General features: G+C 52.4%; 1 protein-coding gene and 2 long non-coding RNA genes across 6 annotated transcripts; 2 read left to right on the forward strand and 1 right to left on the reverse strand.

The window, feature by feature from the left end:
- Positions 1 to 1,281: 1,281 nt before the first annotated feature.
- On the reverse strand, positions 1,282 to 9,514 carry LOC112644881 (putative serine protease 47). Of its 4 annotated transcripts, none has more exons than XM_025423618.3 (5): positions 9,305 to 9,514; positions 8,292 to 8,454; positions 6,494 to 6,779; positions 5,934 to 6,100; positions 1,282 to 1,930 (listed from the first exon to the last, which is right to left on the reverse strand). In XM_025423618.3, exons 1-5 carry the CDS (start codon positions 9,495 to 9,497, stop codon positions 1,297 to 1,299), a joined length of 1,443 nt encoding a protein of 480 aa, XP_025279403.1. In that variant the 5' UTR covers positions 9,498 to 9,514; the 3' UTR covers positions 1,282 to 1,296. The 4 variants fall into 4 exon arrangements, with proteins under 4 accessions (XP_025279403.1, XP_025279404.1, XP_025279406.1 ...); XM_025423619.3 differs by having other exon boundaries at positions 1,492 to 1,930; positions 6,502 to 6,779; positions 9,305 to 9,512; XM_025423621.3 differs by lacking the exon at positions 1,282 to 1,930 and adding an exon at positions 5,281 to 5,496 and having other exon boundaries at positions 6,502 to 6,779; positions 9,305 to 9,512.
- Positions 8,644 to 11,542, forward strand: LOC112644883 (uncharacterized). Its single transcript, XR_003126854.3, has 2 exons — positions 8,644 to 9,827; positions 11,261 to 11,542. It is a non-coding gene; the product is annotated as an uncharacterized LOC112644883 (long non-coding RNA).
- An 8,524-nt stretch (positions 11,543 to 20,066) lies between these two features.
- On the forward strand, positions 20,067 to 22,301 carry LOC118351343 (uncharacterized). The gene is made up of 3 exons (XR_004806643.2): positions 20,067 to 20,194; positions 20,291 to 20,387; positions 20,483 to 22,301. It is a non-coding gene; the product is annotated as an uncharacterized LOC118351343 (long non-coding RNA).
- The last annotated feature ends 32 nt before the right edge of the window (positions 22,302 to 22,333 follow it).

Genomic DNA, 22,333 nt, shown 5'->3' on the forward strand with positions numbered 1-22,333 from the left:
ACAGGGTCCCTCACTGGAGGGGCTGCGGCCTGAGGGATAGCTAGGGCAGGGAATGCCAGCAATGCCCACTCAGGTGTGAGCCCTGGGGACACACCTTCTTGGGGCCTCTCAAGATCATCCTGGAAGGCAGTGCCTGTAATGGTGTTAAAGGGACGTGAGTCCATTTTTGCCCATCAATCAGGAGGGATCCAGGGTAGTTAGATGATGCCAGAACTGGAAAGAATCTGCACTTGGTCTGTACTGGATGTGCATAAATGGGAGCTTTCCCACCCTACCGTGGGTGTGAGGGCCGGGGTGGGTACACTGTGAGGCTGGAACTCTGTGGGCGGCACCAGGGCCCTTGCCGGGCAGATGGCAGGAAGGATACCCTAGAACATTGCTTCAAAGCTTATCACCTGGCTGCAAGGTCCTGGGTCAGCTAAGCAGGAACAGTGACAGCAGGATCCAGCTGCTCAAGTGTGTAGACACCTCGGGCAGACTGGCTGGTGAACCCAGGAAGCAGGGGTTTCGCATGGAGTCAGGCCCCCTCCGAGTGGGGGCAGGGAGGCCATGGGGAGAGGTGAGGAAGGTCCTGGGAGTCCACTCTAGGAACAGAGGCTTGAGGACCGCCAGCTCAGCCTGGCATCGGCCTCCTCTGTTCCTGACTCACTCCTAGACCCTGAGTCCGAGAGACCTCCTGCTGCCTCCAGAACTCCCCTCCTCACAGCCATGCACCCCAATCCCCGTGAATCACCTGCAGTCCAGGAGCTTCCCTCCACCTGCACTGGGAGTCCCTCCCCCAAAGCCCCGGATTGACATTTCTCTACTTTGGAGGAGACTCTTGCTCTGAGGACACCCCATAAAGTGTCTGACTTCTGATTATGGGCTGAATTGCGTTCTCCAAAATTCTTATATTGGAGTCCTAACTCCCAGTGCCTCAGAATGTGTCTTTGCAGGGGTGGTTAAAGGTAGACGAGGTCACTAGGATGGCCCTAGTCCCCTATGACTGGTGTCATTCTAAGGAGATCTAGTCACAGACAGGCCCAGAGAGATGACCGGGTGAGGACACAGGGAGGACAGTGTCTGCATGCCCAGGAGAGAGGCCTCAGGGAAACCAGCCTTGCCCAGGCAGCACTTTGGACTTTCGGCCCCTGGGGCTGGGAGAAGATCTGTTTCTGCTGTTTCAGCCGAGGATTCGGGTGTTATGAGGCCCGAGCTGCCTGATGCACCTCGTGGGAAGGCCTGCATGCTCTCAGTGCTCTCCACGCTCTCCGTGCTCCCCGAGACAGGAGCAGAGTCTGAGTGGAGACGGCCTGCTCACTTCCCAGCTGGCAGCCCTAGCTCCATCTGGGGAAGGTCTCCTGACCAGTCCCCTTTCCTTGCACTGGGAGCCACATGCCTGACCTCTAGGGAAGGGGCAGTGTGGTCCCAAGACAGGAACAGGATGAGTCTTTTATTTATTTTTGTATTTTTGTTTTTTTTCTGGCTTGGCTTGGCGGGTGGCAGCTGATGGGTGGGAAAGTCCAGGAGAGGGAATTGCTGAGAGCCAGTGGGGCTGAAGTAGGGAGGTGTGGAAGGTTCTGGTGACCAGACTGGGGCCCGAGGCAGACAGCTGGCTGGGGCTAGGGGGGAGGGGTCACTGCAGGGCCTACTGGGGGTCTCTGAATGCACACAGCAGCAGGAGCCAGGTCTGGGGAGGCACAAGGGCTGCAGGGTGCCCAGAGGAGCTGGCCGTCGACAGATGCTGGCCCGGAAACGGGGTCTGAGGAGCAGATGTGGGATCAGGGGGAGGTGTGAGCATCTGGATCTCATGGATCCAGTCGGAGAAGTAGCCAACCCTGGTGAAGACGCTGGGGTAGATGGGGTGGCGGCAGTCAAAGCCCCAGCTGGCCAGCCCCACGAGAACCCAGGCCGTGGGGAGCTCGCAGACGAGGGGGCCCCCGGAATCACCCTGGGAAAGAGAGGGTAGTTAGTGTGAGTGAGCAGAATCTGGGAGCAGTGGGCAGGTGGGGTTCATGAGCCTGAGAGTCTGTGTACCGTCCGGTCCACTGGGGTGGGCCTGGGAACTGTGCTTCAGGGGGCTACGACGGCCCCCACGACTGTGCCCTCTGCCATGCGCCCAGGGAGTGGCTGGCCACTGGCACAAGGCTCTGCTCAAGGCTTAGAGGGGGCAGCTTCAAGGACAGGCCAGGGGGGCTGGCTGCGAGTGGAGCCTGGCCAGCCAAGGCCTCCCCAACCCTGTCGGAGCTGTAGCGCATCCCCCTGGGTACCCCGCCTTCTCATCCACGTGGGACTTCGGTTTTCTCTCAGCTTCTTGGTCAAGCATGTCCTAAAAATGCCCAGGCCAGGCCTGGTGGAGACAGCCCACACTGCTGGGGGGCAGGGGCAGCAGGCGGGGTCCCCCAAGGGCCACTGGGAGTCCCTGGAGCCCTGAATGCTGGCCGGGCAGGGTCATCCAGCTGGACATCCCTTTAATTCACAGGCCAAAGGAAGGCTCTCATGCTGGGGCCCCTCCCTCAGGCCCGTGAGCTCTCTGACAGGGTGGGGAGGTCAGCTGGGGAACCAGTCAGATGGGGCTTCCCTGAGCGGAGACACCGAAGAATAGACAACCCAGCCGCCGGATTCAGGGGCACGGGGAGTGGTCAGGATGCAGGGAGGGACACGGTAAGGACCCGGAAGGCGGGGCGGCCTGGTGGTGCAGGCAGTGGTGGAGGGGCCTGGGAACACTCCGGCACAAGCCAACAGGAGCTGCTGCTGGGGCTGCAGGAGGTTCCCTCCCAGTGGGCAGGAGCCCGGGCGGCCAGAGTCACAGTCAGATCTGGGATAAAGGAGCCCACAGGGCCTGAGGAGGAAATCAGAGCTTTTCTTGGTGCTGGGCAGGGAGAGAAAGTCGCAGGTTGCGCAGGCGGCCTGGGTCCCTGTGGGAGGGGGCGGCCAGGAACTGGGAGGGAGACCCGCGCATGTGCCCATGTGAGGACTCGGGTCTGTTGGGCTCTGGCAGGACCCAAGCTGCTGGGGATGTGGGTGGCAGCGGGTGGACGCTCCTGGAGGAGTGGGTTAGGGAGACTCAGTACCATCCAGTGGTGTGGGGGGTGGTCTTTAAGGGAAGGGAGCAGAGCGGGTGGGCAGGGCCCCTGTGGGAGCCCAGGAGGTCCAGGCAGTGCGAGGCAGGCGGGGAAGGCCGCTGGGCTCAACGGTGATGGCTGAGGCAGAGGGCTGGGGGAGGTCGCCTGAGGGAGAAACAGGGGCACCAGGTGTGGCCATCTCACGACCCTGACAGGTGCACGGCTTCATCCCTGGAACCTGCAACCACACACAGCAAAGGGACCGTGGCCCAGTTGGGGGTCTGGAAACAGGAAGGTTGCCCTGGGGTGTCTGGGTAGGTGGGCAGGAAACAGTCCCATAAGGAGCCGTGTGCTCTGAGGACGAGGTGCCGGTGGCCCGGGAGCTGAGAAAGGCAAGGAGATTCTTCCTGTGAGCCTCCTGAAGGAACCAGCGGCACCCCCTCCTCCATTCTAGACTGTGGACCCCTAGAAATGTCAGATGACCATCTGTTGCTTTAGCCACCCAGTTTGAGGTGGTGCATTACTGCAGCCCCCAGACTCTTGCAGAGGCTCCCGGCAGAGTGGTGACACCTCGCCCCCACCCTCAGGTCCCCCACCAGGAGGGCCTCCTGGCTCCCACGGGGCTCTCAGCAGGCAGAGGAAACCCCAACACCAATGTAGCCCGTGCCAAGCGCTCCTTGGCTGGCACCAGTGCAGGGACAGAGCCAGGGTGCGTGCGTGTTGGCGGGGGCCAAGAGGACACATGGAGCTCAGATCCGGGAGGCAGATCAGCTGGAGAACGCAGGCCAACACGTGTTCCCACGGAACAGGCGCCACAGTGAACTGTCTCCAGAGCCTCAAGCGGGGGATGCGCTCAGCACCCCCTTCTTGGGTGAGGAAAGCTGGCTGGGGTCCCAGCACTGACAAACGACAGACTGAGACCAGACACGGGTCCATCCACCACAATCTAGCACGGAGTCACCCTGCAGCGCCCCCCACCCCATCCTGCCCTCAGAGCAGCTTCCAGTGCCCTGCGCAGGGGAGGGGCACTTCAGGGGAAAGAAGAGAGCAGGGTGGGCCCCAGAGCAGCTGGCCTGGCAGACGGGTCCAGACGGAATCTTATGTCCAGACAGAATCTCATGGACAGGCTGTGTGACCGGCAGACTAAGGGAGGAGGGGACTCCTGGGTGTCCCGATCAGCTGGGCCAAGGGCACTAGGGACATCCAGCCCACTGGCCGACAAAGAGCATCGGCTCCGAGTTCCACAGGCAGGGCCTCCACAGGAGAGGGCAAGTGCGGGGAGGGGTCAGAAGGGAGGGCCAGGGTGACAGCCAAGTGGGGACGCAGGCTGGGCCCTTTGCCTCAGCTTTGGGTGCAGCTGGCCCTGTGAGGAGGTGGCATGGGAGCATCCATGCTGTCAGCTGAGACCCGGGAACCCAGAAACCCGGTCAACCTCCCAGCAGGAGGGCAGGCAGCTGGGCCTCCTCCTCTGGCTCAGCAGCGAGAGCGTGGTCAGTGAGACCTCCCCCAGGCCCATTTCACCTCCCCTCTGTTTCCTGTGGCCACCGTCACGCACAACCACAAACCAGGGGGGCTTCAGAAACTCACCTCTCCTGCTCTGGAGGCCAGAGCCTGAGCTCAGTGTCTCGGTGCCTTTCCTTCCATCTTTCCACACCAGTCATTGCATGTAGGGCCCCTCTGAACACAGAACGGTCTCATCTAGAGACTCTAATCCCACCTGCATAGTTCCCAGTAAGGTCACGTCCTAAGGTTCCAAAGGGACACGCATTTGGGGGACAGTATCCAGCCCATTACACCATCCTTTCAACATTCCCATGAAGGAGGCCTCAGAATCCCACACAGGCTTGGAAGATGCCCCCGGAGCACCAGGGCAGAGCTCTCCCCTCCTCCCTCTTCCCCTCCCCTCCTGGGTCCCTTCCGTGAAGGAGCCCGAAGTGCAAATCGGCTGGGAGCAAGCTCGGAAGCCGGGTGGGCTTGGAATCTGAGCAGCAGCAGGACCGGCCGAGCTGCCTTATATCAGGCTGGCCATGCTTCCTCGTTGGCCTCCTGGCCCACCTGTAGGATGGGGCTTCGTGCACAGGGGAGAGACCCTCACAGTCCACACACCCAGCCATGGACGCATACACAGAACATACAAAAGTGCAAAGAGCTCCTGAAAGAAAAAGACAGACAGCCCAACAGAAAAGTCAGAGGAGGAAAAACCAGGAGGGAAACTTTACCGAAGAAGACACTTGAGGACGAGAAACACAGGAGAATTTATTTAACTTAATTAGTCACAGGAAAGCACAAATTAGGCTGCTGTAAGATACCACGATGCCTGCACAGCGAAATGAGCAAAGGTGGAGAGAGCCCGGAGTTGGTAGGGGTCCGTCCCGTCTGTGGTGCGAGGTCTGCAAACACCTGCCAGAGCCGGGTCTCTGCACACCTTCACTGGGACTACTCTAGTCATGGGCTGCTGTGGATACAAGGAGGACCAGGTGTAGATGAAACACTTGGAATGAAGGGGACCAAAGACTCAGAAGTTCCGAAAATCGTCCTCAAGGGCAGAAGCGGCGACAGGACCCAACACACGCGACCAAGCCCCACAGCGCAGTGGGAGCAGACGACGCCCAGCATGAGTGACAGGCACAGCCGAGTCACAGACCCACCGCCAAGGAGCCCCACATGGGGACACTTCCGAGTGTGATCTGAGGTGTGCAAGGCAACCTCAGAAGGTGACCAACATAAGTGGGTCACATGTGTACTGAGCCGAGCCACTGCACGCACCTGCTACACTTCACTAGAAAGCCCAAAATGCCCTACAAGAAATGTGGTGGGGATCCCGGGGGCTGTCCTCGCTCAGGGAGAGCCCGGCGCAGGCAGGGGAGAAAGAGACACAGCCTCACTCACCTGGCAGATGGCCTTCCCTGTCGAGAAGTCCCCGGCGCACAGCATCTCGTCCTGCACAGAGTAGGCCGCGCTCTTGCTAAGTCTTTGTCTGTATAGGACGTTACAGAGCTCGTTCCCGACGAGGCCCACCTTCCCCTCCTGCAGGCGGAAGGGCGAGTGCAGCTGCTCTGTGTCAACGAGAAGGGGCGGGTGACACGTGCTGTGGGGAGGCCCAGCCATACCACGCCCTCTGCCCCAAAACCTGGTCCCTGCCCTCAAGAAAGAACCAGCCAGAGAGAGAGACAGAGTGAGAGAAGCAGAGTGAGAGAGACACTGAGTGAGAGAGTGAGAGAAAAGAGAGAGAGAGAGAGAGGCTGGGTGGCCCTGTGACTGGGACAGTCCTTCGGACGCAGGGAACTCAGAAGCTAGAATCACACACTGTTCAGAACCAGAACCGCCATGGCCCAGGCCTCTAGAAACGAGGCACAGGGGCCCCACAGAGGCCCCAGGTCCCGTGGTCCCTGGCCTGCAGACCCCTGAGGCAGAGCCACGCCACCCTCTTCCCTCCCGACTCTGCACACCCCCTCACTGTCCTCGCTGAGCATCCCCCAGCCGGTGATCCAGCAAGACAGGTTGCCTGACAGCTGCATGCCAGGGCTCGGAAGGCAGGCGGGGGCGATGTAGGGAGTGAAGTTCAGCGGCAGGTGCAGCTGCAGCATGACGATGTCACTCCCAAAGGGGTGACGCTTCTCGAAGTCTGGGTGCACAATAATCCGGCTCAGGGATATCTCCTGTGTGTGCTGGGTGTGCTGGTATAGCTGGGTGCTTCCCAACAGAACCTGGTAGTCCGCTGGGTCGTGGGACTTGCTGGTGGAGGAGAGCACAGTCACTCTCACCTCTGAGCAGGGCCAGCGCACTCCGTACCCCCATCTAAGTGCCCATCCCTCCAGAGGCAGCTTTTGTCTCCTCTTCCCAACTGTCTTGAGGCCAATGGATCTCCTTCCCCAGCGTCAGCCCCATACCTTCCCCACTCCACCTCACCTTGGAGGAGCAACTCCTCAAGCTCAAAGCTCCTTTGTGGGGCCTCACATCAAGGTCTTTCATTCCACAGAGGAGCTCCAGCTCCAACCTAGCTCTCCCCAGACACTTGCAAGCTCCCCACGGCCCAGCTTCAGCCTTCCTCCTGGCCCTTCCTCCCATAGGCCCCTTCCTCCTGACAGGTGCTTGTCCACTTGGTCATAAGCATTCACAGGAGATTTGTTACACCAGCAAATGAGCTCAGGACATGGAATGTCACCCTGTGCCCTGAACGTGAGTGACGAACATCCCACCATGCAAGGCCACCACCTGGAAAGCCCTCCTCTCTCCTGGGGCCCAGACCCTTCCCTCTGGGCCATGCCCGCTGGGTGGGGGGCACCGCACATCTCCTGACCTCCCTCCCTGTCTAGGGGGCCACTCTTCTCTCTCTCTCTCTTTTTTTTTTTTAAGATTTTATTTATTTATTCATGAGAGACAGAGACAGAGAGAGAGAGAGAGAGAGGCAGAGACACAGGCAGAGGGAGAAGCAAGCCCCATGCAGGGAGCCCGATGTGTGACTCAATCCCAGGACTCCAGGATTACACCCTGGGCCGAAGACAGGCGCTAAACCACTGAGCCATCCAGGGATCCCATGGGGCCACCCTTCTCACCTACATTGGATTTCTCTCCTGCCATCATGGAGACACCCCCTTGCCATGGAGAGGCTCCTGTGTGGCACAGGGAGATTCTGAGGGGCCTGAGAGTCAGTCAGTGCCTGAGCTCTAGCTCCCTGACCTGGGATGGGATGCCCCCATTCCCTTGAGACCCCTCCTCATCTGGTCAGAAGCTGAGCACCCAGCCAGGCCCAGGGGGCCAGAGGAGTCAGCCTCCTGAGCAGCCAGTCAAGGTCAGGGAGCCCACCTCCCACCTTGGCAGCCTGGCAGGGGGTCCTGGCAGCCACAGCTCCTCCTGGGCATGCAGTTCTGCAGAAGTGATAAGAAAAATCAGCCAGCTGCTGGCTATGTGTGCAGACCCAAGCCTGATTCCCAGGAATATGCTGAGGAGACCCCTGGCCCGAGGAGGCAGGGAGCTGGTCTGTGCCACATGGCACATGGCAGCCAGGACAGACCCTGCTAGTGCCCTAGGCCATGTCTGTGCTGGGGGACAGGCAGGGCTGAGGGCAGAGGGTGAGGTGAGCAGGGAGCACTTGCAAGGTGGAGGAGACACAGGTTAGAGGCCACACACTGCTCCAGAGCACTGCCCAGAGGAGCTGGCATTGGACACCTGTCACCCCTTACGGCTCTGCCCCTTGCATCCCGCTGCCCTACGGCCCCTCTGCTTGCACCAGGAAGGAGGACTCACTTGAGAAAGCAGTGGGCCGTGGAAACCAGCCAGAGGGAGTCAATGAGGACGGCTCCGCAGAGGTGCGAGCGCTGGTACAGCAGGCTGGCCTGCCACGGCCACTGGCCTGCCAGCACATTCCGGCCACCGAAGATCCTCCCCGTCACCTTGGGCTTCCCACACACTGTGGAGACACCCCCGCCACCCCATGTGCATGATAGAGACACGGGCGACCGCAAATGATGCGATCACTGAGGCCCTCCTCCCCTTCGCAGATGCAGAAGCCAAGGCCAAGGGTCAGGAGGTCTGGCCAAAATGGCAGGGTGGCCTCGGGCTGCTGCTGAGGACTGGCCAGCAAGCCCTGTGGGGATAAGGGCCCAGGTGTGGCAGGGCGGGGCCAGACAACCAAGGGTGGCCTCAGCAGCGTCTCCAGGCACACGGACATCCCTGATCGCACCTGCCGGGGACTGGGCGCATCCCAGACGCTTCCCTCAGCAAGCACGCCTCCATCTCCTCCCTACTCTGCAGACCAAAGAGCTGAAGGTCTCACCGGTTGATGGACTTGCTGGTGATGATGTGCCCAGTCCCAGGGGGCTCCTGTGGCCGGGGCCACCCCACCCAGCATCTCAGGGAGGGAGGTTCCCGGGCAGGAGTCTATGAGCCTCTCCCCCGACTCAGGATGCTCTGTTTCTCACAGAAGAGGAAGGGGGCCGAGGAAAACAGCCCTGGGTCTGGGACTCACACGGGGAGGGGATGGGGGGCGGCGAGAGGGCAGGGGTATGGCCGGGACCCCCGGGAGGCGGCCTGCCGGGGCCCCTCATTCAGCAGCAGACCTCCCCGACCCAGCCCCCATCCCAGGGCCGGGCCTTGCTACCTGCCCCGTTCCAGGGGGTCCACAGTGGGGCCTGTGGCTGCCCGTGTGGGGGTTTGGGGTGTCCCAGGGCCTCCAAGTGGGAAGGCGCAGAGAGAAGATGAAGCCTCCGCTGCCCCACCCCTCCGGGAACCCCTCCGCCCCCAGCCGCCGCCTAACGTACCTGCTCCCGGCGCCAACCGCTGCGTTCCGCCCGCCGGCCGCCCGGGCTCCTGGGCCGCAGCCTGGTCTGGAGCGGGGGCCGGGGCGTGGGAGGTCACCGGCCAGGACCCTGGCGTGCCCGCGGACAGCAGCAGAAGCCAGAGCAGAGCCACCAGCCAGCCTCGGCCTTGGGGCGCCGGCGCCTCTGTACCCATCGTGGGGGCCGCTGACCCCGGCCTGACCTGACTGACCTGACCCTGTGCCCTGACCCCGTCCTGATCCCAGACCCTGCCCCTGGCCCCACCCCACCGCCTTCCACACCCCAGCACCATCTCCTCCTAACTCTGGGTACTGACCCTGCCCAGACCACAGACCAGCCTGGACCCAGGCCTGGACTCCTCTCCACACCTGGTCCTGACCCTCAGGGCTGCCCTCTTGCCCAGCTGCTCCCGGCATGACCCAACCTCAATACAATCAAGTTGCTCCTCCAACTCAAGAGGAAAGACAGTAGACTCCTTATAGAAAAGTGGGAAATGTGTGAGCAGGTAATTCAGGGGAGAGGGGATGTGAAGGATCCACAGGCAGGAACACACACTTAGTGGAACTGATAATGGAGAAAGCAGGAGTGAAACATTACAGTCTGTCATTTTCAACCATCAAATTGCAAACATTTTCTGAGATGACAAAGACCCCTAAACCTCTGTGAGTCAGTGACTTCTCTGTAGCATAAAGGGAACATCCAGACGTCAGACATGCTCCTCATTGTCTGTCTACTCCACAATGTGATATCCTGCATGTGTTGGTATTTGGAGTGAGATCCTACCATTCCACACTCATGTCCTTATGTGTACAGGGAAATTATTTTATTCATCACAGAGTCTGGGGGCAAGAGAGTAAGGGAATAACAGCTACACACAGTATACACTGAAATATCATTTCTGTTTTGTTGTTTGGAGAGACAGAGAAAGTGCATGAGTGGAGAGGGGCAGAGGGAGAGAGAATCCCAAGCAGACTCCACGCCCAGTGGAGAGCGGATATGGGGCTCGACCTCACAACCCTGAGATCAGGACTTGAGCCAAAACTAGGAGTCGGACGCTTGATTGAGCCATCAGCGCCCCTGAAATAGCAATTTAATAATTACTATTATTATTTATTGAACACAGGAGCTGAGGGGCACTCAGCTTTACTTTTTGGCTAAGAACTTATTCTACTATAAATTAAAAAACCCAAATTTTAGGTTTTGGTGAAACTATACTTGTGTTAAAAAGCATGTATACCTCAATATCCAGGCTGAGTAACTGGTGAACTCTCTAAAAGGGAGTATGGGTTGCGTGGCGAAGGGGAGGCGGAGATTGGGAGGACCGTACTGAGTGAGTTGAGGTTGCTGCATCCGTGCAGCAGGCAGTTGGATTTGTCCCACAGGCACGTGGAAGCACCAATTTAGAACTTGGGGATGTCTTGGGTTGGGAATAGAGAGTACCTTATGGTTCTAGGCAACAGTTGAGGCCGTGGAAGTGGATAAAATCATTGAAAGAAACATATAGAACCAAATTGGGGAGACAGATAAAGAACAGGAGCCAGCAAGAAACCAAGGACTGGCTGGGGTGAAAGTAAACCCCTGACTCAGTCACGCAGCTCTAAGGTTTCTTACCCACCACTGAAGCAGCCTGACGGAAATATAATTTATAGACCGCAAAATTCGCTTCCAGAGTGGTGGGATGATCATCAGGTCTGCCTCTGACCTCTGCTCCGACGCTGGCTCTAGGCAGCCACTGGTCTGCTTTGCGTCTCCCTCAGGTGTGTTTTCTGACGTTTCATGTAAATGGAGCCACACAACGTGTAGTCTTTCAAGTCTGGCCTCTTTCACTCAGTAGGACAGCACTCCGAGGCTGCAGGGTGAGCTGGCTGCATGCTTGCTCTCCTTCCTGCTGCCCCTTGGTCCATGCAGCACAACTAACCACCTTCCTTGGATCTTCAGACAACTGGCCTCGAGAATGCAGGACCACACGCTCCCAGGAGATGAGGCCGGACCACATCCACAAACACCTGCCAAGGACTCCAGCGAGTCTGTCAGGATGCCCTGGATGTGGAGCCTGCTGCCTGGATGCTGGGTGTCCAACCCGCAGCTCCCTTTCCATCCCCGCAGCTCCCTCTCCATCCCCGCACCTCCTCCCTAAACCCTCCCTTTTTGCCTGGACAGGGTCCACTGTCTTCTCCGGTTGCCAGCTTCCTGAATAAAGTGACCTCTCTCTTTCCACTATTACCTGTCTCTCCAGTGTTGATTTTCAAAAGGCGAGCAGGCGAACCTGGCTTTGGACCCAGTTCTGCCCAGCAATAGTAGCACATTGGTTTTGAAGCTCCTGCATGCCGGGGCACATACTGACAGAGAGTGCTGGTGCAAGTGCAGGTGCAGGTGCATGCAGCACGGGGGGAGCAGTGAAGGGAGATGGAGAATCTCAAGCCGACTCCCCGCCTAGAGCAGAGTCCCCCACCCAGCGCAGAGCCCCACGCCCACCTTGATCTCAGGACCCTGAGATCATGACCCAAGCCTGCCAAAATCAAGAGTCCAATGCTCAACCACTGAGCCACGCAGGTGCCCCAAGGGCAAAAGTTTTTAATTTTGATGATGTTTAGTAAGTTTGATTTTTCTGTGAATCATGCTTTTGATGTCATATCTAAGAGGTCATGAGGGCTTTCTACTGTTTTCCTTGAGAAATTTTCAGGATTGGTCCTTCCATTTGGATTGATTTTTACTTCATTGTTGTCTAGTGTGATGTAAGTTTCTCTGTTGGTTTGTTTTTTGGATTTTCTAATAACTTATCCATTCGTCCCAGCACCATTTCTAAGTTAAAAAAATAAGATTAGTCCTTCCCCCAATGAATGGTTTTGGGGCCTTTGTTGAAAATCAACTCATAATAAATGATAGGATTTTATTTCTGGACTCTCAATTCTGCGCCATAGTCCTAGATGTTGTGGTCTCATGCCAGATTTCCACTGTCTAGACTAACATGCATTGTAGCAAATTTTGAACCAGGTAGTGCAAGTTTTTCAGATTTCTTATTTTTCCAAACTATTTAGGTCTTTAACATTTTTATATGTATTATAGGATCGGATGGTCAATTTATACCCCAGAAAGTCTGCTGGGATTTCCACAGAGACTGCGTTAAATTTACAGTTGACCTTGATAATATGACAGTTGCCTTCTTGATAATATGAAATCTCCTAATCCATGAACAAGAAATGTTTCTCCATTTATTTAAATCTTTAATTTCTCTCAGCAGTATTTTATAGTTTTCAGTGTACAGATCTTGTATGTCTTTATTAAATTTATATCTAAATATTTTCCATACTGCTGTGAATGATTTTTATTTTGTTACTTTCTTTTCATATTTCCACAGCTAGTGTACAGAAATACTGTTTATTTTGAAAGAAATATTATTCCTTAGGATCTCCAACGTTTATTAATTCTAGTCTCCTTTGTTTTATTTTGGTGGGTTCATTAGAATTTTCTATGTAGAGGATCATGTCCTATACAAGTAGAAGTTCTACTTATTCTAATCAAAGTTGGGTTACTGTAATTTCTTATTTCTTTCCTTCTTCCCCTTAGAGACCATATTCATAAGGACCTTGTTTTTCTTCTCATGGTCTGTCCGTCTCCATGTTGAAATTGGAGGGCTTATACTATTCACATGTGCTTTATTTTTAACTTTTTGAGGAACCTCCATACTGTTCTCCAAAGTGGCTGCACCAGCTTGCATTCCCACTAACAGTGCAGGAGGGTTCCCCCTTCTCCACATCTGTTGTTTTCTGTCTTGTTAATTTTAGCCATCCTCCCTGGTATAAAGTAATCATTTATTTTGGTTTTGATTTGTATTTCCCTGATGACAAGTAATGCGAAGCATTTTCTCATGTGCTTGATGGCCATGTGGAGGTCTTCTTTGGTGAAATATCTATTCATATCTTCTGCCCATTTCATGACTGAATTGTTTCTTGTATGTGGAGTTTGATAAGTTCTTTAAGATCTTGGTTACTAGCCCTTTATCTGATATGTCATTTGCAAATATCTTCTCCCATCCTGTAGGTTGTTTTTTAGTTTTGTCGACTGTTTCCTTTGCCATGCAGAAGCTTTTTATCTTGATGAAGTCCCAATAATTCATTTTCACTTTTGTTTCCCTCGCCTTTAGAAATGGGTTTTGCAAGAAGTTGCTGTGGCCGAAGTCACAAAGGTCACTATCCATGCTCTCCTTTAGGATTTTGATGGATTCCTATCTCACATTTAGATCTTTCATCCATTTTGAGTCTATTTTTGTGTCTGGTTTAAGAGAATGGTCTAGTTTCATTCTTCTGCACATGGCTGTCCAATTTTCCCAGCACCATTTATTGAAGAGACTGTCCTTTTTTCAGTGGATGTTCTTTCCTGCTTTGTCAAATTTTAGTTGACCATAGAGTTGAGGGCCCATTCCTGGGTTCTCTATTCTGTTCCATTGATCTATGTGTCTGTTTTTGTGTCAGTATCATACTGTCTTGATGATCACAGCTTTGAAATACAGCTTGAAATCTGGCATCGTGATGCCCCTGGCTCTGGTTTTCTTTTTCAATATTCCTCTGGCAATTCAAAGTCTTTTCTGGTTTGATATAAATCTTAGGATTATTTACTCCAGTTCTGAAAAATGTCAATTGCATTGTGATAGGGATGGCATTGGTTATGTAGATTGCTCTGGGAAGCATAGACATTTTAACAGTATTCGTTCTTCCTACCATGAGCATGGAATGTTTTTCTATCTCTGTGTTTTCCTCAAATTTTTTTCATAATTATTCTGTAGTTATTAGAGCACAGATCCTTTACCTCTTTGGCTAGGTTTATTCCTAGGTATCTTATGGTTTTGGGTGCAATTGTAAATGGGATAAATTCCTTAATTTCTCTTTCTTCAATTCCATTGTTAGTGTATAGAAATGCCACTGATTTCTGTGCATTGATTTTGTATCCTGCCATATTGCTGGTTTGCTGAGTGAGTTCTAGCAATTTTGAGGTGGAATCTTTTGGGTTTTCCACAAACAGTCCCATGTCATCTGTGAAGAGTAAGAGTTTGACTTCTTCTTTGCCAATTTAAATTTCTTTTATTTCTTTGTGTCATATGATTGCTGAGGCTAGGACTTCTAGTACTATATTGAACAATGGTGGTGAAAGTAGGCATCCCTATTGTGTTACTGATCTTAGGAGCAAAGCTCTCAGTTTTTCCCCATTGAGAATGATATCCACTGTGAGCTTTTCTGATATTGAGGTATGTTCCCTCTATCCCTATACTTTGAGGAGCTTTAATCAAGAAAGGATGCTGTATTTTGTCAAATGCTTTTTCTACATCAATTGAGAGGATCATATGGTTCTTATATTTTCTTTTTAATGTGATCTACCACATTGATTGATTTGTGAATGTTGAACCACCTTTGCATCCCAAGAATAAATCCCACTTGGTCCTAGTGAATAATCCTTTTAACGTGCTGTTGGATCCTATTGGCTAGCATCTTGGTGAGTATTTTGACATCCACGTTCATCAGGGATATTGGTCTGTAATTCTTTTTGATGGGATCTTTGTCTGGTTGTGGGATCCAGGGAATGCTGGCCTCAGACGAGTTTGGAAGTTTTCCTTCCATTTCTATCTTTTGGAACAGCTTCAGTAGAATAGGCATTATTTCTTATTTAAATGTTTGGTAGAGGGCAGCCCTGGTGGCTCAGCAGTTTAGCGCCACCTTTGGCCTGGGGTGTAATCCTGGAGACCCAGGATCGAGTCCCATGTCGGGTTCCCTGCATGGAGCCTGCTTCTCCCTCTGCCTGTGTCTCTGCCTCTCTCTTTCTGTGTGTGTGTGTATGTGTGTGTGTTTCTGTCATGAATAAATGAATAAAATCTTTTAAAAAAATAAATGGGAAGCCATCTGGTCCCGGACTCTTGTTTCTTGGGAGGTTTTTTTTTTTTTAATTTTTTATTTATGATAGTCACACAGAGAGAGAGAGAGAGAGAGAGAGAGGCAGAGACACAGGCAGAGAGAGAAGTAGGCTCCATGCACCGGGAGCCCGATGTGGGATTCGATCCCGGGTCTCCAGGATCGCGCCCTGGGCCAAAGGCAGGCGCCAAACCGCTGCGCCACCCAGGGATCCCTCTTGGGAGGTTTTTGATGACTACTTCAATTTCCTTGCTGGTTATGGGTCTGTTCAGGTTTTCTATTTCTTCCTGTTTCAGTGTTGGTAGTTTGTAAGTTTCCAGAAATACATCCATTTCTTCCGGATTGCCTAGTTTGTTGGCATATAGTTGCTAATAATATATTCTTAAAATCGTTTGTATTTCCTTGGTGTTGGTTGTGAGCTCCCCTTTCATTCCTGATTTTATTAATTTGTCTTTTTTCTTTTTAATAGGTATGGCTAGGAGTTTATTGATCTTATTCTTTCAAAGAACCAGATCCTAGTTTTGCCAATCTGTTCTGTTCTCCTGGTCTCTAGTTCATTGAGTTCTGCTCTAATCTTTATTATCTCTCTTCTGCTTGGTTTAGGCTTTATTTGCTGTTCTTTCTCTAGCTCCTTTAGGTGTAAGGTGAGCTTGTTTTTCCAATTTTTTGAGACAGACTTGCATTGCAGTGTATTTCCCTCTTAGTTCCTTGCTGTATCCCAAAGGTTTTGAACAGTTGTGCAATCATTTTCATTAGTTTGCATGAATCTGTTTGATTCTTCTCTAATTTCCAGGTTGACCCATTCATTCTTTAGTAGGATACTCTTTAACCTCCAAGTGTTTGAGTTCCTTCCAAATTTCTTCTTGTGATTGAGTTCTAGTTTCAAAGCATTGTGGTCTGAAAATATGCAGGAAATAATCTCAGTCTTTTGGTATTGGTTAAGACCTGACTTGTGACCCAGGGTGTGGTCTGTTCTGGAGAATGTTCCATGTGCAGTTGAGAAGAATGTGTATTCCATTGCTTTAGGATGGAAAGTTCTGTACATATCTGTGAAGCCCATCTGGTCCAGTGTGTCATTCAAAGCACTGTTTATCTGTTGATCTTCTGCTTAGATAACCTGTCCCTTGCTGAGAGTGGAGTGTTGAAGTCTCCTGTTATAATGTAATCTTATCTATGTGTTTCTTTACTTTGGTTATTAATTGGTTGATATAATTGGCTGCTCCCACATCAGGGGCATAAATATAATTGTTAGGTCTTCTTCATCTCTTATTACAGTCTGGTTTAAAATGTAAATGATGTGATATGAGAATCACTACCTTATCTTTGCTTGGAGGTCCATTTGCATGGTAAATTGTTCTCCACCCCCTCATTTTCAGCCTGAAGGTATCTTTAGATCTAAAATGAGTCTCTTGTAGATAGCATTTAACTGGTGGGTGGGTCTTGCTTTTTACCCATTCTGATACCCTGTGTCTTTTAATTGGAGCATTTAGCCCATTCACATTCAGAGTAACCATTGAAAAATATGAATTTAGTGCCATTGTATTACCTGTACAGTCCCTGATTCTGCAGATTATCTCTGTTTCTTTGGGCTCCCTCTTTGCTTATGAGAGCCTTGTTAATTTTTTTAATTTTTTTTATTTTTTTTGCAGGGCTGCTCTGGTGGTCACATATTCTTTCAGTTTCTGTCTATCCTGGACAGAATCTCTTTATCTTTCCTTCCTTTCTGAATGAAAGCCTTCCTGGATAAAGTAGTCTTAGCTGCATATTTTTCTCATTTAGTGCCCTAAATATAGGGCAGTCCTTTCTGGCCTGCCAGATCTCTGTTGATAGGTCTGCTGTCAATCTAATGTTCCTACCCCTGTAGGTTAGGGATCTTTTGTCTCGAGCTGCTTTTATGACTTTCTCTTTATCTCTGAAATTTGCAAACTTCACTATTGTATGTCAGGGTGATGGTCTGCTTTTGTTGATTTTGGGAGGGGTCCTCCTTACCTCTAGGATATGAATGCCTGTTTCCTTCCCCAGATTATGGAAGATCTCAGCTGTGATTTGTTCCAATATACCTTCTGGTGCTCATGCTTTCTGTCTCTGTCTCTCTCTTCACTCAGACACTCCAATAATTCTGATGTGGGTTCTTTTCATGGCATCATTGATTTCTTGAAGCCTTTTATCATGTGCTATTAGTTGTTTCTCTCTGTTTTCTCAGTTTCCTTCCTTTCCATCAACTCGTTTTCTATGCCACTCTCTCTCTTTTCTGCCTCTTTTACCCTAGTTAGAGCATCCAGTTTAGACTGCACCTCAGTTAGAGTATTTTTAATTTCTGCCTGATTAGATCTCATTTCTACAGTAAGAGATTCTCTAGTGTCTTTTATGCTTTTTTCAAGCCCAGCTAGTAACTTTATAATTGTTATCCTCAATTCCATCTCTGACATTTCACCTAAATCCATATTGATTAGATATGTGGCAGAGTTTTACCTCTGGTTCTTTCTTTTGTTGTGAATTCCTCCTAGTCATTTTGTCCAAAGAAGATTGGATGAACAAATGAACAGAATCAAAAATATCAACCACTACTCAAACAAGTTACACAGTAGACAAATCTGATGAAGTCAGTAAGCAAAACAGAAAAACGATAAAAAGAAAAAAAGAAAAACGATGAAAAAGCATGATAAAAAAATGAAAAGGAAAAAAAGTAGGGAAGAGAGAATGTAACCTCACAGGTTAGACAAAACAGGGTGATCCGCTTCTTCCTTACTACATTTTGGTGTGTATGCTACAAGATACACAATGCCCTCAAAACTAAATCCCAAAACTACAAAGAAAGCAAAACTTACATATACACAAAAATAAAATTGAACAGAGTGAAAGGAAGCCAAAAATGAAATATGTATCTATAAAATGTAGTGGTAAAAAAATGAAAATTAAAAAAAGAATTAAAAAACAAAGAGATGGTAAAATAAGAAACTATTGGAAAAAGGAAAAAAGAAAAAAATTGGAAAATTTTAAACAGAGAGATAAACAGATCACGAGAAGAAACATCAAATTCTATATACTATTTTCCCTAGCGCTGGATTTTTACATTCTTGTGGGGTCTGTAAACTTGCTGTGCACCTGTTTTTCCAGCTGGCCTTTTGGGGGAGGGGCCTGCTGTGTTGCTTCTCAGGTGTCTGTGTCTGGGAAGAGTTGCACTGCCCCTTGCAAGGGGCCTGCACTCAGTGTAAGCTGGTCCTCAGTGTGGCTTTTGTTCCCTGAAGGCTTTCCTTACCTCCTTAGAAGGCCAGAATAAAAATGGTTGCATCCCAATCTCTAGCTCCAGAGCTAAAAGATCACAGATTCCCTCTTCAGTAAATCCTCAGGTCTTCACCTTTGTGTGTGCCACAGTCTGCAGACTCCTGCAGGGTGTGCCCACACTGATCTTACTGGGGGGAAGCCAGAGTGTCTTGCCTTAATGCACTTTGTAGGTGTTTAATGCACATGGTCACCAAATCCTGTGTGCACCTGCTCTGTCCCTCCCAGGGGAAGGCAGAGAGTCACCTGGCATAGACCCCATTCAGGGCCTCCACCCTGGGGCTGTTGCCTGGTCACTTGTGCACCCGCTCCACACTTCACAGGGGATGGTGGAGGATCCCCACATTCCAGCACTCTGCAGGTTCCCCAAGTGCAGAGCGGTCACCTGATTGGCCCTGGCTCTACATCTGTGGAGAACCAAGTTGAGAGCCCCCTTCTATGATCCTGGACCCCAACCAGTCTCCCACACTACTGCTTGGGGACTCCACCAGCTCAGGTAATCCCACTAATTCTGTGACTCCAGAGATCCCGAGATCCCACTGTCCCACCTAGAATTCTGCCCTTTCAACACCTGAGCACCTTTTTGGCAGAGATGTCTCTCACTACAGCAGATTTCTAAGAGGTCTGATCTTGCCCTCTGGGGCTATATCACTTTACAGTAGTGGGCTTACAGAGGCTTCCACACTTGCCATTTATCTTCTGATATCTCCCCTCAAATTCACTTCTCTGCATCTCCTACCTTGCAAAAAATGGTCCCTTTTCTATGTGTGGAATTCCAGATAGTCTTTTCTTACATCGCAGGTTGAATTCATGGCCATTCAGAATGCTTTGATAGTTAACCAGCTAAATTCAAGGGACCAGATGAAACGCGGTTCCCCACTCTTCTGCCATCTTGCCTCATCCCTGGAAACTCTTATTTCTTAAAAATTTCTTTATTTGAGAGAGAAATAATAGAGAAAGAGGGAGAGGAAGAAGGAGACTCTCCACTAGGCAGAGAGCCCGGCATGGGACTGAATCCCAGGACCCTGAGATCATTACCTGAACCAAAGGCAGATGCTTAACCAACTAGACATCGAGGACCCTGGAGAAAACTATTTAATGTCATTTTATCTAGAGATGCTCAATATTTTGCACCTGCTAAGTAATGAACAGGGAATGCCCCAAAACATGAACCCCAGGCTACAAGACACATATTTATGAGAAGTACAGAGACAAGAGCAGTAGAAGGTCCATTTCTTTCTAGGACAGCACAAGGGATCCCGAAAAGCCAACATCCAGGTATATAGAGAGTGAAGAATGGGGTGTGACCTGAAACGCCCAGTTGGCTCGATGACACCACCATGCTCCCAGCACCACAGGTTGGTGTTTGTATATGCTTTTGAGACTTTACTTCAGCACAATACATAGGGGAAGAATCTACATTTGATTGGCTTCATATTAACATATTGCTAGATGGCAGAAAAATTATTCTATTTATATACTTTCAAGAACCTGATAATATAAACATTCTTAAGGATCCCTCTGTAGTTTGCGTTTGTGGTCAAAAACATCTCTTAAGGCCCATTTTACCCATTTTCATTAAAGAAGAAAATAACACATGAGCGTGATGCAGGCCGACGGTGACTGTGGACCCTGGTTGGATCCCCTAGATTCATGGGGAGGAGATGCAAACGCATCACGGAGTGGGGAGGTCAGTGTCCAGCAGCTGGATCTGGGGCCTCCACAGGGCAGCATTGGCAGGGGGCTGTGGGATTAGTGCCTCAGGGGCTCTCTTTCTCTTCATTAGGAAGGAGCACGAGAGAACCAGCATCTGCTTGGTTCCTGCTCGCAGACTGTGCAACAGGACGGGATTGGCTGACGGTGATGACCCCCTGCAAGAATCAGTTAGGAGCCCTACAGACAGGGGAGCCTCTGTAGTTGGTGTGTGTGGTTGGGGAACAACACTTAATGCCCATATGGTTTGTACGCTCCCCCACAGCACATGTCCCTGAAACGTGACCTTCAGAATGAACCAAGACAAAGTACATTCCAAAGGACAGACCATGGAATGAGGGAGGAATCTGAGCTTCAGAGACTCGGGGAGGATGGGACGATGAGCCCTGAGACGGCACAGCCCAATCCCAGGACATGCTACTGAAAGGAGCACCAAGGGCCCAGGCGTGCACACGAGGCATCCCAGAGGGAAGGGCCCTTGGGACTCCTGGAGTCACATCCAGCACCTGGGTCGATCTCCTATTTCCTAAAGAAATCAGGCAGGTCTTCCCCCACAGCATTAGGATCCAGCACCTGTTGTGTGCACGCTGTGGGCGGGGACAGAGTGGGGTGACACGCACAGGGGGCACCTCCGACCAGCCCCCCACATGGTGTGCATCTGCTGGGCGCCTGAGCCCAGTCCTCTCTCTGGAGACCCAGCTGGATGGGGAAGAGCAGCAGCGGGGAGTGAGGCCCAGAGGAAACTTCCCCTTTGGGGGGACAGGAGGGTGGGGGCCTTGCCAGCACTGCCTGCCTGGACAGGAAGGGAAGGACGTGGGGGAGCCCCTGGGGGCGGCCTGCGGATCCTGTGGAGCAGGACAAGGCCCCGCACGAGTCCCTATGTTCACCGAGCTCTTGGCTGGGGGTGGGGAGGAGGGCAGGCAGAGAGCCAAGTGTCCCTAGGACCTGGAAGGCCTTCGGCCCATCCTGCTGCAGGGCCAGCACATCTGTGTGTGGTGAGCGGTCAGGGGCCACGCTCAACCCCACACAGGCCCCAGGACCCAGACCCTGGACGGGAGGCATCGGCCAGGAGGGAAGCAGGCTGAGGGCCAGGGTGCTCACTCCTGGGACCAGAGCATCTGGGGGAGGGCAGGGGACGGAGGGAGCTAGAGCACCCGGTGAGGGTGGTGAGCAGATGGGGGACAGGAGAGCAGGGCAGTAGTGGGGCAGTGGGATCTCCTCCTGGGGTCTTTTGTCTCCCAGTCTCTGCTCAGCTCACTGTCACCAGCTAAGCAGAAGCCCTCTCTGATGTATGTGGGGGGGTCTGTGCCAGCGGGGTATACCGGGGGGGCCATGAGGAGGGCCTCTCAGCCTGGGTCCCAGCCCCCACCGGCCCTGGAGCTGTGGACGCCTGGCCCCACCGCCCTCCAGGTGGGCTGTGCTCCTGTGTGTGGGTCACGGGCTGTCAGTAGGAACTGCTTCCCGCGTGAATACAAGTGTGTGTCCTCATCTGTTCATGCAGGGGGCCCCCAGGAAGGGGGAGCAGTACCCAGGAGTGTCCTTGAAGACCCAGGGACCCTGGCCAGTCCCCTTGCACTGCCACCACAGCATGATGGGCCCCTCACGTGGCCGGAGGAGATGGTGTGGCCCAGAAATCCCGCCAGGGCCCTGGTGTCCACCCCAGGGCAGTCATTCCTGCATGCACAGCGGGGCAGCGCCACCCCCCCCCCCAAGCCTCCCTCATCCATCCCCGTGTCCGTCCTCTTGGGGACCATAGGATCCCCCACAGTCCCTCCTGTTGTAGCAACCCCCGCACCGGGACTAGAAGATGCTCCTCCAACCAGAAGGCCAGAGGCCCCCACGCCAGGAGCCCCACAGGAGCTGAGGATTCCCGGGCTGGAGGCTCTGCCTCATCCTCCCTGGTGGGGAAGTGGAATGGTGACCGAAGCCCCAGAAGGCCCCCTCAGGCCCTTCCTTCGTGTGTGGGCCCCTGTCGGGCACAACCTGGACGCCCCCAGGAAGGCAGCGTGGAGCCTTTCCCAAAACAACCATCTTTATTCCCAATGTGCACACAGTGCCCAGGGGGCTGCCACCGGGTCCCTCCCTCCCTCCCTCCCTTTTCCTCTCCCTCCCTCCC

This window comes from Canis lupus, chromosome 1 (assembly GCF_003254725.2).
Source record: "Canis lupus dingo isolate Sandy chromosome 1, ASM325472v2, whole genome shotgun sequence".
In the NCBI taxonomy this organism is placed as follows: Eukaryota; Metazoa; Chordata; class Mammalia; order Carnivora; family Canidae; genus Canis; species Canis lupus.